This window comes from Amyelois transitella, chromosome 4, assembly GCF_032362555.1.
Source record: "Amyelois transitella isolate CPQ chromosome 4, ilAmyTran1.1, whole genome shotgun sequence".
NCBI lineage: Eukaryota > Metazoa > Arthropoda > Insecta > Lepidoptera > Pyralidae > Amyelois > Amyelois transitella.
This window is the reverse complement of record NC_083507.1, coordinates 2,084,718-2,104,244: the sequence shown is the minus strand read 5'-3', so window position 1 is coordinate 2,104,244 and position 19,527 is coordinate 2,084,718. Positions and strand designations below refer to the sequence as shown.

Sequence of the window (19,527 nt, the reverse complement as noted above, 5' to 3'; positions counted from 1 at the left end):
TGGGAAATGTAGAAAGTTTGGCGATATTTACAAGATGGTGGATTTAATAAAGACAGGTGCTTGCCGGCGAGACGATAAAAATAATCACAGAAATGATATATAATGATATAATCTATATTTAAGATAGAATAAGGATCAGAAAAAGAATTGCTTTTGATAGAAAATATTCTATACTAAACAGTCCAAAATCCATGATCATATAGTGTTAATTAAGTATTATATATATGGTTTTGGTGGAATAGTAGGACCGAGGTTCTTTCTTAATTGAATAAATGCGACAAAAATGCACTACAGTATAAGCGGTTTGTGTTAGAAATTTAGTCAACTTATGGATTCTTAGATGATATAATATTGATCAGAATAATTGTATGGATCTTAAACGTAGACGAAACAATATTGCTAAGTCGGGGACTGAAATAAAAAAATAAATATCCTCACTGACTAACATATTAATATCAAACTATAGATATAAGAAATTTGTTAAGTATGTGGTTCAGGCAGGAGAATACTAAATGAAGATTTGCCGAAATTCCCCTGTAAAAGAAATTAGCGATATTCATTCCACGCGGGCGAAGCCTCAGGTCAACTAGTGCATTATAAAGTAATTTGTTAGTTCCTTTTACCTTTATTTTCAATCAATGGTCAGGCATAATCTATGGTCGATGAAGTCCAGTGGCAATGACCTCACAGACGGAAGACCCATCATTTCCGTGGACGAAGATTGCCTTCAACGAACATCATTAATCACATTTACCAATGCGATTTGTACTGGGTCCAGTTAAGTTACACATATATGTATACGTTTCTCTAGGAGGAGTTTCCTCTTTCTCGTGGATGGCGTAAAGGGCGACTAAGGGAATAGGCACTTTATCTATTGCAGCTTGATCAGCATGATCCAATATGGGTTGGGTTCTCCCACAAATGCTGCGGATTTTTTGCGATAAATAAAGTATGCAAGCGAAGCAGAGAAATAAAATTTTATTACTAAGTTTTAGTTTCTTTGGAGATGAAGCGCACGTAAGGAAAATTTCTAGAGTTATGACATAGTTTTGTGGATTAAGTCAAACTATAATAAAATTATCATCAAACCATCCTTCCGATAGATGTCGCAAAACGCGACTAAGGGAAAAGCTAATAAACTTGGGATTCTTCTATTATTAAGGCAAGCAGCTGAACGTGGCCTTCCAGTTTTTTTTTCAATTGTTGGCTCTGTCTACCTCGAAAAGAATACAGATGTGATTATATGTAGGTATGTAAGGTAGATTATTATTATAGCTTAAACAAAAGCTCTTTCGCATTACAAAGCTGTTTCGCAAATTATAATTTGCAGAATAACGTTAGAAACTTGAACGTTAACTTAAACGTTATGAAACCGACATAGCGCAACGAATTCAGTTGAAATCAGTTTTACTGTGAACTGCTGCAGACTGAAGTAAATCCGAGATTATCTTGATATTTACAGTGTGTCATTCATCATCAACTGTTGATATTTACATAACATTTTCATAATTTTAGTCTAAATATCCCTTGTTCAATTCCCGTTGCAATTTTTTATAATAGTTTCTAAATAAAGAAAATAAAAATGATGTGCAATGATTATTTATATTCTCCAAAAAAAAATATTTTTATATTATTTAAGTTTTTAGGATAAATAAAATAAATATTTACGGGACAAATTACACTGATTGAGTTAGCCTCGAAGTAAGTTGGCGACTTGTGTTACGAGATACTAACTCAACGATACTATATTTTATAATAAATAATTATATAGATAAACATCCAAGACCCAGGCCAATCAGAAAAAGTTTGTTTCTCATCATGCCCTGGCCGGTATTCGAACCCGGGATTTCCGGTGTCACTGACAAGCGTATTACCGCTGCGCCACAGAGGCCGTCAAAAGACTTAATACTTAACTAACTAACTTAAATAACTTATCAAATAGGTACATATGTATATTGAGATTAATTCATTGAGTAACTGATTTATAAAAAAAAATATGTCCCTTAAATAAATCATTTATTTTTCGATATCCTAACTGCTGATATGCTTCTTAATATTATAAATGCGAAAGTTTGTATGTCAGTATGGATGTTTGTTACACTTTCATGCAAAAACTACTTAACCGATTACGATAAAAGCTAGGTAGCGGGCGGGCGGCCTCTAGTATTATATATCGACTTCGGTTCAAGTTTTCACTGTTAATTTCTAGATGTTGAATGTTCATAGTTTGATGGTTCTTCACACGGGTGTGTGAATGTGGCTTAAAACTCGATTTATGACTGCTCAATCGAAATTTACGTATTGTGGGCTTATTGGGAATATTAAATTGCGGTTCACTTTATAACTTATTAGTTAGGAGATAGGCGGAGAGCGATACTCGTATTATTTAAAATACTTTCTAGCTTTCGAGCGGCGTTACTGTTACGAACTCCTTAGAGTGTTCCGAACTGCTTTGAAGAGGACAAACAATTTGTAATTTAAATGACAGTCTGTTTTGAGCGTGCATCATCTTTTCTTTACCAGCGCAAATTTTTTTATTATTTTCAGCTTATTTCCTATAGTTACCGTAGGAATTTAAAATAAAATACAGTTTTACTATAAGTAATTACTATAAAAAAATTATGACAATTTCGTTATTACAATTTCTATGATCGATATAGATATAAAAGGAAACTATAAACCAGTCTTTAATAAAGATTCGCTAATACCATGATATTGATTTAAACAAAAGTGCCGTGTGGTTCCCGGCCCCAATAGAAAAAAGAATGGGACCACTCCATCTCTTTCCTATGGATGTCGTAAAAGGCGACTAAGGGATAGGGTTACAATCATGGCATTCTTCTTTAAGGCGATGGGCTAGAAACCTGTCACTATTTGAATCTCGATTCTAACTTTAAGCCGAAGAGCTGAACGTGGCCTATCAGTTTTTTTAAGACTGTTGGTTATGTCTACCCCTTAAAGAATATAGACGTGATCTTATGTACATATTTATATGATTTAAACAAAATCGCTTACATTTAAATCTAATGAAATTACTGTATCAGGGACATACATATTTTTTCACAAAGTATTTATCTCTCTGAAAGAAATTATTAGGCATAGTTAGTTTTTACGTGTTTGGCCCAAAATCAAACCACGGTACAAGTTGGCAGCGCTGAGCATCTAACTTGGACCAATCTTAGTTCTGTTCTTGAACTGAAAGACCGTATATGATTTACAACTCTTTTGAAAATGTAACTTTATTACTGATGTTATGTCTCGACCATGACAAAGTTCGTAGTGAAGCAAGAACGACATTTGTTAAATTATTGTATACATATATTTTATGGGGGCATCCCCCCGTGGGAATATCGTGATAAAAAGTTTTGTTATTTCAGGTTATATTCTAATTGTGTTGATTCCATCAAAATCTGTTCAGTAGATTATGTCTGAAAGAGTAACAAACGTACTTACCTCCACACATCATTATAGTGGATTATTGACATATTTCTTTTAGTTCAGTGCAATATGAACTTAATTGGTTTGCAAATTTTTTTTTATAACCCTCGTCTAAAAAAAACCTGGCTAGTAAAAAAGGTGATTAATAATAGTTATTTATTTAAAAACCAAAATTTTTCATAAATTTAGTTTTCTCGCTCTGTGTAAATTTTCGATTTGAAGTGTTGTGTTTGAAATGTTTCGAGTGATATAAAAAGTATAACTATTCATTCTATGTTAAATAGTTATTTGTTATTGTTTGCCAAAAAAATCTAAAAATAAATATGTAAGTAAGTTTTGCAGCTACAATGAGCGATAGGTTAAAATATAAAAAAAACAATGAGTGTTTTAAGATGTAAAAATAAATCAAGTATGGATAACAAGGTTTTAATACTTTTCAATTATATACTTTCACAACTGTTTAAATATTTTAATAATGTATCATTATAAAGGCTTGAATGGTATTCTTTTGCAAGGTGCCGCTTGGCCGCAAGTTTTGGTAAAATTATATATATGGCACTGTATTGTACAAGATTGCTTGAAAACGTTTAAGTATGTCTTGTTTATGTAAAAAATGAGTTTTTTTTTAGTTTTTTTCTTAACATAAATAAGTGACCTGATTCCTGACCAGGAAGAAGATTGAAAATGTGTGTGTATTTGTAATTCTTTCACGCAAAATCTACTGGATGAATTTTGGTGAAATTTGGTACACGGGTAAATATAACGCGTAATAACATAAATTCTTATCCCGAAGACCCGGGACGCTTGTATTGAAATCCTCTATGATTTTTAACAGACAAAAGGAGGTTCTTAAATCCCCGCGATACCATGAAACTCTTTTATGATCAGCATTATTCCTGGTATCATAAAATACCTCAAATAAATTTTGTACTTGTCAATGCAATTATTAAACTTTTATACATATAACTTTAGTCACGTTGTAAGCATAATAAGAATTTCAATTTTCTTAGAGGATTCTTACTAGCTGTCATAAAAAGCATTTCTTTAGAATTAACGTAGTATTTTAAGAAAATATATGTTATGTTTTGCCCTCTTATACGTTAGTAACAGTTAAAGTATATCTTTTCAGTTACAACAATGATTAAGGCTAATAAATATTTTATTACTCACAATAAATCCTTTATTATTTTACTGCCTACATTATGTGCATAATAATAACTGAAGCTTTATTTGCGTTTCTTTGTCTATAAATCTAATAGTAATTATTTCTCGAACCTCTAAGATAGTGGATTTATTTAAAAATATATATATTTTTGAGGAGTAAAGTAATGTAAGTTTCATATTGTTGTCGGTAATAAATTAATGCCTCAATAAATTCAGTGCCACATAAACTTTGCAAGTATAAAGTTTGTAGTTATTGGAAATTGAAGTAGTCACAAACAACGTCTTTTCTGTATACTGCCATTTAAGTATTTGTCATTTGCATTTGGCGGTCATTATTAATCAATAATTGTTCGCACTTCATTTAAAAACTATTCTGAGCACGTCATCAATTTGAGCCTCTTAAAATCATTGATGACCAACATCCACTTTTAATTAAAATTTTTAGTCCATCAAATATGTAATTTGTTTAACTGATATATTATTTTCTTCCACAGGCCTTTAGTTTGTCAAAATGGCGCCACCTGTACGAATACAGTTGGCGGTTTCTCCTGCATCTGTGTCAACGGCTGGACCGGCCCCGAGTGCTCGGTGAACATCGACGACTGCGCCGGCGCAGCTTGCTTCAACGGCGCCACCTGCATCGATAGAGTTGGTGCTTTCTACTGCAAGTGTACTCCTGGAAAAACTGGTAGGTTTATTCAAAACTAAATTATGTATATATAAATTAATTATTTAATTAATTTAATGCGTGGTAAGGCTAGCAGGTAGCTTTTAAATCTTTAAGTACTATAAAACTATTTGGTAAAGCTCTTTTTGTTGAATGCTCACTTATTTGACAGTGACTTTCTTGAGTGAGTTAGTTAAATCTCGTATTAAATTAAATAAGCGTATAAATATGAGAGAAAAGAACGTTTAAAAAACATTGTAATTGACGTTTCAACTTTTGAAATAAGAACCAGTGATTTTTATATATTCTAATCTCTTTGTCAAAGTGTTAACCAAAATTTTATTTCTAGGTCTACTATGCCATCTAGATGACGCCTGCACATCAAACCCTTGCCATGCAGACGCTATCTGCGACACCAGTCCTATCAATGGATCTTACACTTGCTCTTGCGCATCAGGCTACAAGGGCTTGGACTGTTCCGAAGACATAGATGAGTGTGAACAAGGTAAGAATCACAATCTTAGACACATGTAGACGAATGCTGATCAATGTTTATCGCCTTCGAAAAATTTCCTTTAGATGGTCTGCATCCGATATCTTCCTTCGGCGTTGATAAGTTCACATGCCTTATCAAATAATAGTGTTTATATGGGCCTAATTGGTAAATATTCTACCGGTAAGAGAAGTAATAATATTCCGTAGATAATAAAGAACGAAATTGCCAAGATAACTTTACTGAACAAAGTCAAAATCAGTAAATAATTTGGCAGAAACGTTTAAAAAAAATAATGTAGAAAAGTTAACTGACAGGTACAATACTGCGGATACCTGGGATCGTTTAAGATTAACTTTTTTTTTAAATAGTTTAAGTATAAAAAGACCAAGAAAAGTAACAGCCAATTAGAAAAGAGTTTCAAAGCATTTCCAGGATTCGATTCGACTTTTGTGTCCCGGTAATTAAGTTTATGACTATAAATCTTGTGTACGACCATGTCGAGTATGAAATACTTGTTGTTCTGTTCTATCTAAAATTGTAAGCGTATCCTCAGCTGTAAAGGACGATTCCAGAGATAAGTATTACAATACTCGTAAAATGCCAAACGTAGACGCTTTATGGTCATCAAAATTTATAGGTGGATTGGATAACTAGACTCAAAGGAACCATATGGAAACACTAAAGATGTTCTGTAATAAAGGAATGGTTCTTAATTCTTAGTATTTTAGATATATACATATAATATTACATTTCTTTACTTCTTACGCATAGAGCTTAATATGACAAGTGATAGTGGCATATATGCTGCTGTGGATGGCCTGATAGTTGAATAAGAAGTTTTAAGTCCTCTGCTTTAATTAACTTTTACAATTAAAACAGAAGTTTTGATAATTTGCGGGGAAATTTCTTCTATACATTTTGCTAACATCTAGAACATTATGCGCTGTGAGTAAATTTATTATATTTATACACTGGGTCATCTTTTCAATCACGATATTCACTTATTTGCATCTGATGACATTTGAGTAATGTACGATTTTGAAATCATTAATTTTCCCACTTTTAAATAAGAAGATCCAATATCGGAGAACGTACGTGTGGTTTAACAAAAAGATCGTCCAGTAACATCACTTCTGCCTTCCCCCAGGATCCCCTTGTGAGCACGACGGTATTTGCGTCAACACCCCCGGCTCCTTCGCCTGCAACTGTTCCGTGGGCTTCACAGGCCCCCGTTGCGAGACCAATGTCAACGAGTGTGAGAGCCACCCCTGCAGGAACGATGGCTCTTGCTTGGACGATCCTGGGACCTTTCGATGTGTCTGCATGCCTGGTAAGTTAATTGTCAGAAATACTATCTGTATGGAAAACAGTCTGAGCTAAATGATAAAAGCTTCTGTCAACTGCTGTGTTCAGCGACTAACTTTTATTTGTGTTGCCACTCATATTTATTAAATAATATTAGACTTATGTATTATTATAATAGAGTGTATATTCAATCTCGGAATGTGAATATTCTTTTATTTCGTCTTTGTGTATTGTCTTTCTTATAATGATTTTTTTATCCACTTTGAAATCGAGAACATTTTGAAAATAGGTTTTCATTGTAATAAGTTTTGCAAGTCTATTTTCGTTTGACATATTCGTATTTAAATTTATTAGTTCTTTATATGCTTTATTTAAGATTTTAATATGGAAAAATAATACAGAAATTAAAGGTAAAGTTTTGCTTGTTATCAGTAATTTTTTTTTTAAATCAAAATGCTGAACACACATTTACAACTTTTTTCAAATTTGATAGAACGCAGAAACATCTGTATTTACCTCCTAAGTAATACTAAGTACAATAATATCTATTCTAATCTAACTGTGATGCGCCATTAAGGTCTCACGTAGGCCGTGGTGGTACAACTTGTGAAAGCACTCCACACAACGGTAAATTCTCCTGACGATACAATTTGCTCCCTGGTTGACGTCGCGGTGACTGATGATTGTCATTATCATTGGAGGGAGACAGGCGATGTGAGGGAAATGGGATTTAGGGTTGGTGATTTAATTTCATCTGAAGAAGACGATGTGAAAGACGATATAGTGACAGGAATAGGAATGGGAGTGCATAGATGGGTTGACAATGTGGAAAGCATAAATGAAAATAGATTGAATGAGGAGATTGTATTGGGAAGGCTAAGACGAACGCACCCTGATCGAATCGGAGACGTCCTGGTGAAAGGTCAGGTCAAGAGTACAATAAACCTACGAGCTTTCGAGAGAGAAGAAGATATGAATGTAAGTGAAGGGAAAGAAGTATGCAGACATCTAGGCAAGTGGAAAAATATAGTCTCTGCTTACCCCTCCGGAGATAAGGCATGATTTTATGTATTTATGTATGAAAACTCATAAGAATAAAACATCAATAAGAAAGATAGATTAATCTCTATTAAATTATTTTCTATCGTTAAACCATTATCATACTTCTTGTGAATAACTGCACAACCACTTACAAGCACATAATTTTCCCCTAATCACGCGACGTCATCAACATAGTAACGTCAATACTTCACAACATAATTAAGTCATAAACTTTTTTGCCAACCCTACAGCAGACCCGATTCCCATAGTCATGGGAGCTCCTGCGCATTGTCTTCTACGCGGAAACGTCGAAACTAGACACACAATAGTCTTTATTAGAGGGTAATAAGGTTTGTTGTAAGATCTAGGAACTTTTCAATTTGATAAGTACCCTAAGCTTTTTATAGTAGGTTTACGTAAATTGTGTTTAGATGTTAATTAGGTATTTTTGTAACTTACTTTTTATGTGAGTTGTGTCAGACGTTTATAAGCCTTCATGGTGCTTCGTTCTCTTAGATTCTTCCGAAAATTCTCAAGCATAAGGATGCTTGGTAGAGTTCCACGTCGCCCCTTTTTTGTAAAATTTCTGTATTTCTATCTTAAAGCCAATTAGCTGAATGTGGCCTGTCAGTCTTTTCAAGACTGTTGGCTCTGTCTACCCCGCATAGAATATAGACGTTATTATATGTATGTATGTATGTTTAAGTATTTCATTAGGTTATTACCACATTTAGGTTTAAATATAAACATTGTTTATTTTATTTTTTATTCTGTCATTCTTATTACATTGGTCAGGTCCTAATATCAAATATTAGTAAGTACTTACTTCAAATTTTTTTTGCATTGAATTCTCGTTTGTTAACTTTACATTGATAAGGAGATTTTAAGGGTGCCTTCCACACTTATAGAAAAGTTTTCTAGGTCCCTGATTACATACATAATATCCTGTTTTCTTAAGTCATGTTATTATAATCTGATATTGTGTAAAGGCTGCTTATTTTGATCGCAAAGCGGATTGTCTTGCGCCTGCGCCGCCATTTACAATCGAATGGTATCGATCGATTCAATTAATTAAATATCATTCGCTTGGTTATTTCGATTGTTTCAAGTTGAACTTTGTAATACTACTTATTAACATTTAAATACTTATTTTAAAATAATTTTAAGATTTGTTGAGATTTGTTTATGATATAAGGAAATAAGAATATTTATAGAGATATGCAAATGCATACCTTAAAAAAAGAAAATAAACATTCGAGAAAATATCATCAATTTTTGTACATTTCTGTAAATAATTTCTTATCCAGAATAGTTATTAAACAAAAAAAGTTTGTTGTTTGCTCTGGGAATCGAATCATCGATTCGGCCAGTTTGAACGAGTGCGTTATCGATACACGACATGCGACATTTCTCGATATCCCGGCCATCCCTAATCGCACGCTTGAGCGCCTGAAGACTCGTCCATCTGGTACAAATAAGGCTATGTGTACACCATGACGACATTATATTTTTTACGGCGAGTCCTTAGGGCTTTGCCCTCAGTGGTTTTTATGGCCGTTGAAGGCATGCACGGACATTGACGTATTATGAGATACTAGTTTAGAATATTACGGATAATATCATATTCCGATACAGGTTTCTAAAGAATTTCTTCTGAATGGTTATATGAAAGAAAAACTGAAAAGCAAAATTATCGACTACTTAATAAGTAACTAAATAAAATTTTGAGGCAGATAAACATCCCTGGACATAAATGCGAGAGTTTGGATGGTATCCAAATTTGTCTCCACTCTCGCATGGTAACTAGGTATATAACAAAACAATTATTTTAACGCAATATTCTAAAACTATTTCACAAGCAATTCCCAGGACTACGTGCTATATGTTGTGTCATTAAATAGCTGTCTCATCAATTTCACACACGTCCCGGCATGCTTTTCACTCGTAAAATAAACCAAATATGTATCTTCACTTCGTTGTTTTCCAAACTGTCTTAAGTAGCCGCGTTTAGAGCGGTTAAATTGGTTAGTTATTTAATTACTTGATTAAAGGATTAAGAAAAGGGTTGCGTAGATGGTTCGGCCATGTTGAGAAACTCTCTTCTGTTAAAATTCCCTCGGGTCTTGATTAAAAGTATTCTATATGCGACTTTACACAACTCAATTTAGAAAATTGTGGATAATTCCTTTCTCTGAAACTATATACGTTACATATACACAAAATGTGAAATTGCCTTTATTTGTTTGTCTCTTTTCACGTTTAGGAACAAAGTAAGGAATACCATAGACATGATACGTACCATTCTTTCTGAAAAAAAAAATGTTGTTCAGGTGTTATAAACGACAATGTTTGCGAGCGGGGAGGCACGAGTACCAAAGCTTGTATGCTAATAATATTTATGTACTGTCTTTTAGTATCTCAAAGTTTGAGAAACAATGGCTTAGATAAACAATTTAAACTGGTCGTAGTCATACGTATCTAAAGCGTGCATTATACATTAAAATATGCGCATAAACCGACATTAGCATGCGTTGGACATTCCTATTGTGGTATGTGATCCGAAATCGTGACAATTGGGCTCGTGGCGTAAGGTTTAAGGGATAGCGTTCAAGGCAGCATCTTTCGAGTTCTCTCACATTTTAGTTAAAAAATGAAAAGTATTGCAGTAGAGAGTGCAAGCGAGAACACGCAAACAAAAGAGAGATTACATTTTATTTAACACTGTTGGCTATTTCTTTTTGCCCGTCTGATTCTATCGCGAAAATAATCCATACTTCCAGTAGATGAAAATTTCAAGGAATCTGCTCATAATGCTTCCTTTCAAACAAGAAGTTTCTTGTTTTAACTTCCAGTAGTCAACATCTTCTTTCATCAGTCAACGATTTAGTAGGTATTTTTTTTATTTATTATTTAGCTAATAGATTTAAGTCCCTTTTATGCTGTCTTTATAATAGTTTAATCTTTACCATGAATGTTTTTATCAAGTAGTAGTAATATTACCATCATTTGAATAAGTTATTGTTTTAACCGCTTCAGCTTGGAGATTGGGCTACACAAGTACATGCGCTCGCGCACAGGGCGGTGCCATCCCTCCTACATTTCGGTCGATACCTCCAATAGTCCATGCTTAAAATAACGTCGCATGCAAATATATGTTTCTTAGAACTTATTTATAACAATAGCCATCGATATCAGTTCACACGTTTTTCGATGATATGATTAAAAAAATGTTTAGAAAAGGTCTGTCAAAATTTTTCACGCAGGTATGTAAAGGTTTTTCCGATTCTAAAAGTAAATTACTTCTGGAATGTGTATTTTATGTGGTGCATCATCGGTGTAAGGAGTATCTATTTCTTAACACAGAAGATGAAGAAGAAAAATCATAATTTGTTTATTATTTTTAAGAATTTGAATGGGTATATAATTTAACTTAATCAGTACCTAGTCAAAACTTTATGAGCCTGAATTCACTTAGAAAATTTAAGTTATTCGGAGCGGATAATTTTTTCCATGCATTTGTAAGACAATTTTGACTCGAAAATTGCAACAATCCCGCCTTTTCAGTTTGTAAGAAACTCCGCGAGTGAACATACCGAATTTGGATGAATAGTGATGAGGAATCTCATTTACATCGAAAAATGAACTCTAGACCTTTGCAGTAAGGGTCATATAAGTTGCAAAAACATATCTGCCCGTATATAGACTGGACACTCACTTTAGCTAGAATGTCCTTCCAGGCATAAGAATATGTTAAGACATTTTTAAACCTATGTGTATTACTTTAAAGTTTACTTCACGGTATCACATAAAACCTTTGGACCATAAAATTAAGTCAGACGATACTCATATTTTATCAAAAGACAATAAAGCATAATTTTGTTTGCTGGACACTTAGAGTAATTAAGTCCGCTTTGGACCGAAGACTGGCGATTAGCATTCCAAAGAGAGTTTATTTTTAATGGTTCGCTTGCTTACATTCATAGTGGATAGAAGAATATGTTTACATTTATGACTTTTACACATAGCAAAAGAATATAATAGGTACTCCAATAACTATTGAAAGGAAATACAATAAGTACCTATTTTCCTAATGATCGTTCATGTGAATGGTTCTTTGGTTACCAAATTTTGAAGATCTGCAATAGTAAAAACACAGCATATCTAATTTTCTTATTCCTACATGAACAGACGTTATTATAGATAGCTCGATCTTGATATGTAAGCTAATTAGAAAGTTTGCAATTAGGTTACAATCTAATCTTAGCTCTATAAATATTTGGTTACTTACCTATACTCACAAACAGTCGTTAATTTTCTGAAATTACTTAAAATTCCGAATCACTAACATCTACCAATTTCAGAATTATTATATTATTATGTATAGAATCTTGTTTAAATTTGTATTGATATTTGTTTCAGGTTTTACTGGTATACAATGCGAGGTGGAAATTGACGAGTGCGCCAACAACCCCTGTCTCAACGGAGGCGTGTGTCATGACATGATCAACGCTTTTAGATGCACCTGCGTCATTGGGTAAGTCAAAACTTTCAAAATCATCGTCAATAATATCAGACTTTAAAATGATATCATCCCTTTTTAGGTTGGCGTGATTATTATGCACTTTGATAATATCGCTGTCAGAATTGCTTTTAGAAATAAGTGCCTTTTCGGCTTTGAAAGAGATAAAGAGCCACATAATTCTGCTAACATAGATACATACATACATACATACATATAATCACGTCTATATCCCTTGCGGGGTAGACAGAGCCTACAGTCTTGTAAAGACTGATAGGCCACGTTCAGCTATTTGGCTTAAGATAGGATTGAGATTCAAATAGTGACAGGTTGCTAGCCCATCGCCTAAAAGAAGAATCTCAAGTTTATAAGCCTACCCCTTAGTCGGCTTTTACGACATCCATGGGAAAGAGATGCGACGATCCATGAGAGAGAGCTAACATAGATATTGGAACTATTATCAATAGATATCATATTTTCCGATTCCTGTCCCGTATATACCTTTATAAGTCTGATCAAACATCCAATACAGAAATCTAATATGATCAATCTTCCAACCCCCAGGTTCACGGGCGCGCGGTGTCAAGTAAACATCGACGACTGCGCATCAAGCCCTTGTCGGAACGGTGGCACGTGCCACGACTCCATTGCTGGTTACACTTGCGAATGCCCTCCCGGATACACTGGTGAGTATAGTCTGTATTACATACATATGGTCACGTCTAGCGTTGAAAATTCCGAAAGAAACAAATTGTTTTTTTCGGTGAAAGAAACGTGTTTTCGTTTTTTACCGTTTTATTAAGGTTTTGTTACATTGAAATATATCAGAATAAAACCTTGGGGAAAAAACGGTTTTATTGAGATTTTCGTCGTTTGTTTCGAAAACTAAGAAAAAAACGATTGGAAAACTATATATATATTCTATGTATAATTACCAATTTTTAAAACAATGATGCCATATTGTAAGGTAATCAATACTTTTCCTATCGTATTTTTCCGTTTCTTTCATATTTTTCCGTTTTATTAATAAAAAACATGAAATATTTCATTCTTATCTTTCTTGAAACTTTCGTAAAAAACTTGTATAAAAACGAGGGAATTTTAAAAAAACCGGAAAATTTCCCGCTTTTTTCAACCCTAGTCACGTCTATATCCCTTGCGGGGTAGACAGAGCCAACAGTCTTGAAAAGACTGAATGGCCACGTTCAGCTATTTGGCTTAATGATAGAATTGAGATTCAAATAGTGACAGGTTGCTGGCCCATCGCCTAAAAAAGAATCACAAGTTTGTAAGCCTATCCGTTAGTCGCCTTTTGCGACATCCATGGGAAAGAGATGGAGTGTGGTCCTATTCTTTTTTGTATTGGTGCCGCGAATTCTTGAAATGAAGTATGCGAATGAAAATTGTAATAACAATCATTTGCCTCTTTTTTTTATAACTTTTAGGTCTAACATTATATAAAAAAAATTAGACAAGTATGTATGTTTCAAACAACGAGTACGACATTTTAACTTTAAAACTGTGAACAGCGGCTTGTAATTTCTCTTATTTTCCGACCACTTTATAAGTTAGTCGACTTTAATCTTAATTTTGTAAAGATTAAATGATCGTTATTATGTTATCGTTAAATCAATCATATTTCTACTAACTACCAAGAATTTATCTACACATTAAATCATTATTTGTATGTGTCCTTCCTCCACAGGCTTGTCGTGCGAGACCAATATCAACGATTGTCTCTCCGCGCCTTGCCATCGCGGCGAGTGTATCGACGGCGACAACAGCTTCACCTGCAATTGCCACCCCGGCTACACGGGCAGAGTGTGCCAGACTCAGATAAACGAGTGCGAATCCAACCCCTGCCAGTTTGGAGGTAATTGTTGCTGCTATGAAATGATAGGCAACTTAGTTAGTTCTTATTTCAATGGTATTATGTGTCACATCTTTACGAACAATTTTTACTGGGTAATAATTGGTTATGATTTTTTGGGAAGATCTTTATCGATGTACCCACTTAATATTTCATAATAAATATTACAATTATATCGTCTATATACCGTACATCGTACTATACTATATCGTACAAAATGTGTCTGGAAGTTTTTAAGCGCAAGGATAAAGTCAAATGTGCCTCCTTGAATATTTTGATACAAAGTTATGAGCTATCGTTTACATTAATTGTTTCTATTTTATTTTTGAACACAGGACTTCATTTTAACAATAAATTTTTGTAGGACATTGCGAAGATCTCATCGACGGCTACCAATGTCGTTGTAAACCGGGCACTTCGGGCCGCAACTGCGAGATAAATGTCAACGAATGCTACTCCAATCCCTGCAGGAATGGCGCCACTTGCATCGACGGCATTAATAGGTAAACTCACATGGCCATTTATTTCTTATCTGTGCTCTATCAAATGCTTATAAACTGCACTTACAACTTAAGAATCCCCTTTATGACTACTATCTTTATTATATTTATTTCTGTTAAGTATATATGTAGGTATGACCATTAACATCAATATTCCTATATCTATATATTTTAAAGATACCTATTATCTATTTTCTTGTATATATTTTAAAGAAATTCGAAATTTTATTTCTATTATTGTGTATTCTAATTACTTATACGTATGAGCTTATAATTATACTTGTTGAATGTTTAAATGTTCTCTTTATATTATTCTAATGGTATTTTATTTCTTCCATGCAGCAATTATTTCCAGTAAGTCCCATTTTTTCGATGCACGCTTGTTTTCATTATTGCATGATGCATTTGAGTAAACGTGGTTTGAAATTATATTTACTCTGATCAAGTTTTTTTGTAATGTCCATAGTCTTATTTATTAGGTCCATAGCATTTGTTAAACCTACTTGTTCATCAGACATCTGGCATGCTATAAAATTTAACTTTATAAGCATGCCTATAAACTATCTTTTGGAGTTCCACAAGGGCGTTTCTTTAGCCCAACACTCTTCACTTTTCATTTTCAACAGGTACACGTGTGAATGTATCCCTGGCTTCACGGGCCAACACTGCGAGACAAACATCAATGAATGCATTCCGAATCCTTGTGCCAATGGTGGAATCTGTATCGACAGAATCAACGGCTTTAGATGTGAATGCCCTAGAGGGTACTATGATGCTAGGTAAGAGTTGAGCAAAAAATAATTACAAATTAATAATTCAGTTACCTTTGGACTACTACAGCGTTCATCAAGTTAAGAAGCTCGCTATCCTCTGGCGGATACTTGCTGAATTTTGTGTCTATAGTGTCTATATACATATATACATAGCAACCTGTCACTATTTGAATCTCGGTTCTATCATTAAGCCAAATAGCTGAACGTGGCCATTCAGTCTTTTCAAGACTGTTGGCTCTGTCTACCCCGCAAGGGATATAGACGTGATCATATGTATGTATGTATGTATACATACGCCATCTTACAAATTGTAAAACTAGTCCAAATAAAGATTGTCTTTATTCTTTAAATTTTTAAATAATCTCTCATATCTTTTACCTGCGGTTTACTAAATTATTTGGTGTCTTAAATTAGATCACGTTGGATTTAAAGAAAAATCTTCAACATTTTTCTTCTTTTTTTTTTGAGGTTTGTCATTTTTTTTATTTTACAGATGCTTGTCAGATGTTAACGAATGCGCTTCGAACCCTTGTGTCAACGGTGGTAGCTGCGAGGATGGAGTGAACCAGTTCATCTGTCATTGCTTACCTGGTTATGGAGGTAAGGTTTATCTATTATTTAACCATCAATAATTTTATTTATAAAATTGTTTGTGTCGTTAGTCATTTATTTTAGTCCTCATACTTATGTACCTTTTAAATTTGGATAAACTATGCCTAGTTATGCATAACAACTTAATTAGTATTAGCTTCACTGTTTACGTTAGCGTCATATTTTTAATCCACAGTTCTTATTATTGTTTCTATATTTATGATTTTCGGTCTTTTTAACTCAACATTAATTTTCAAAATCCTTATTGATTATAATTTGATGTTAGGTCAACGTTGTGAACGCGACATCGACGAATGCAGTTCGAACCCTTGCCAGCATGGCGGTACCTGTCATGATAGACTCAATGCTTATAAGTGCGACTGCGTTCTTGGATTCAATGGTAAGTGTTATATCTTAGTTTTTATTCTGCATTTCAATTTCGACTTCAGTAATATTTACTTCACTTTTTCATTTATTGTTTGCATTCATGTCCTACTTGTTTTTCATATTGGTTGCTTTTGTAAAAGAAGTTTATTTAGAATCAATCATATTCTCTTTAATCGTAAGACCTTTAATTTGATCGCTGATTAGGTCATTGATCTAGATCTTCTTTGTTGATCTTATAAATTTGTTTGCAAAAATTAGAACCCATGTTCTTCTAATTTGGAGTCATTTCAATCTGTTTCAGTAGGTACTCAAGGTGTATTAAAGTAGAGTTTGCCTCAGACTTTATTCATTCCCCATATATTTATCATATTGTTTATTGCAGGAGTGAACTGCGAGACGAACATCGACGACTGCGCGGGGCGGCCGTGCCTCCACGGCGGCTCCTGTATCGACCAAGTGAACGGTTACAGATGCGTCTGCACTCCGCCGCATTCTGGACGCAACTGCGAGAATACCCTCGATCCCTGCATGCCTAATCAGTGAGTATTGAAAAATGGAAAATATTAGAAGCTGTTAACAATTTTAGAGGTGTAACTGTAGGAAGTTTAATTCAAATGTTATTTGGTGCGCAACTTGCAGAAGTTGAAATTTGGGGAAGCTATGTACCTAATGAGTTCTTTAACTTTCATTATCTTTATCATTAATTATTACTCTTTGCCTATTTTTTTAAAGCACTTCACTATCATCATGTCAGCTCATCTTTTCTTCTCTAACATCTGTATCTGTTTCAATTTCAATCAAATTAATGTTGTTTTGTCAAATGATTAGATATTGTCAGTTGTCAAATGATAAGGTACCTACTTTTAAACTCACTTCTAATTAAAATCTAAAACTATCTTAACTTCTTAACAGATGTCGCCACGGCGGTCGTTGCAAAGCCGAAGCTTCATACGCGGAATTTACCTGCCAATGCCCTGTTGGCTGGACCGGTGCTTTGTGCGAGAGGGACGTCGACGAATGCTTCGTCACTACGCCGTGTCATAACGAGGCCACGTGCATAAACACCGATGGATCGTACGCTTGCATTTGTGCGAAAGGATACGAGGGGAAAGACTGTGCAATTAACACGGATGATTGTGCTTCGTGTAAGTAAATTATATGACATCTTATATATAAAATTCTCGTGTCACAATGTTTGTTCCCGTACCTCTCCGAAACGGCTTGACCTATTCACATGAAATTATGTGAGCATATTGAGTAGGTCTGAGAATCGGCCGGCATCTCTTTTTCATACCCCTTAGTGATAAGGGTCAGCTAGTCTTTTGGTATAAAATGTTTGTTGTACAAAGCGGCTACGATGAAGGTATAAGTAATTTATTTGACGTCAACCAATGTTGTTAAACCATACGACAATTTTGAATTTGTATGCTTCTTGACGATTCTTCGTGAATTATCATCACAAAATTTTTTCTTTCTGTGGTTTAAAAATACCTTGTTGTCAAAATCTCTGGCCAAAGAAAACAGATGTGAAATTTCTAGAATCTTATTAAATTTTTCATTTCAGTCCCCTGCCAAAACGGCGCGACCTGCTTGGACAGTATCGGCGACTACAACTGCTTATGCGCAAGCGGTTTCGCTGGGAAGCATTGTGAGATTGATATCGACGAGTGCGAGTCTCAACCTTGTATGAACGGCGCCACTTGTAACCAGGTAAAGAAATCAAATAAATTATAGTTACTTTGTGTATACTTTTATACCTTAAAACAATATCGTCATCAGCTATGAAAGTGATTTTTATATCTGTGCGGTGCGATTTAGAAAAACATCTATATTTTGCTCGACCTTAGACCTATCAAAGTACAGTTTTATCATCACTCCATTGGCAAGTAATAGGACTTTCTGAGGAACCAAACGAAGTTGTTTAACATTTTCTTAAGACCACCTACACTTCACCTAGGTTTCCTTCATAGCGATTGACGCCAAGACTTTGACGTTTCTTCATTATTTTCTTCACAATCTGTCCATCTCTTCATAAAACTTGAATTACTTTTTTCAGTACGTGGCCTCTTACACGTGTACCTGCCCCCTGGGTTTCTCCGGCATCAACTGTCAGACCAACGATGAAGACTGCACTGACTCTAGTTGCATGAACGGAGGCACCTGTATCGATGGCATCAACTCTTACAACTGCTCCTGTCCACCTGGGTGAGTTACTAATAAATGAGTTGTTATTTACAATGGTACCTGTGGTATTTTGTATTTTAATGACGCAGTAGGTACTCTTTGTATTTCTTATTTCGCATTATCTTCATAGTCTGTAGCTTTTATCCGATTGCGTCTTCCTGGTGAGCTCATTGTGACTTTACATTCTCGAGTTGGCAAGTCAGGTATATTATGTTAAGCAGCCTCTAACCTACTTCAGCCACCTTAAACTCAAACTGACCAGACTTGCTTAGATCATGTCTTTTATGCTTCACCCTTAAGCTAAATCCTCGTAGCTTGGAGTAGTAGTACACAATAAAAATATCGAAAAAATTCTTTTAGTTTTAGTCATAGCAAGAAAGAATCTTAAATGACTGCTTCACCCACACAGATACACCGGCTCGAACTGTCAGTTCCGCATCAACATGTGCGACAGTTCCCCGTGCGACAACGGCGCCACCTGTCACGACCACGTCACACACTACACCTGTCATTGTCCATACGGGTACACAGGAAAACATTGCGACGCTTTTGTTGACTGGTAAGTTATTTAAAAAGGGTTCTTTTTTATTTT

General features: G+C 34.5%; 1 protein-coding gene across 1 annotated transcript in view; it reads left to right on the top strand.

The window, feature by feature from the left end:
- The window catches only part of LOC106130950 (neurogenic locus Notch protein), a 126,829-nt gene that overhangs the window by 93,034 nt on the left and 14,268 nt on the right, over positions 1–19,527 (top strand). Inside the window, exons 6-20 of the mRNA XM_060954060.1 lie at positions 5,097–5,290; positions 5,619–5,774; positions 6,913–7,095; positions 12,531–12,645; positions 13,195–13,316; positions 14,336–14,503; positions 14,865–15,003; positions 15,627–15,779; positions 16,267–16,373; positions 16,651–16,764; positions 17,134–17,290; positions 17,664–17,896; positions 18,316–18,461; positions 18,808–18,956; positions 19,345–19,494. Coding sequence (XP_060810043.1) covers positions 5,097–5,290; positions 5,619–5,774; positions 6,913–7,095; positions 12,531–12,645; positions 13,195–13,316; positions 14,336–14,503; positions 14,865–15,003; positions 15,627–15,779; positions 16,267–16,373; positions 16,651–16,764; positions 17,134–17,290; positions 17,664–17,896; positions 18,316–18,461; positions 18,808–18,956; positions 19,345–19,494 — 2,286 coding nt within the window. The remainder of the gene's footprint in view (positions 1–5,096; positions 5,291–5,618; positions 5,775–6,912; positions 7,096–12,530; positions 12,646–13,194; positions 13,317–14,335; positions 14,504–14,864; positions 15,004–15,626; positions 15,780–16,266; positions 16,374–16,650; positions 16,765–17,133; positions 17,291–17,663; positions 17,897–18,315; positions 18,462–18,807; positions 18,957–19,344; positions 19,495–19,527) is intronic.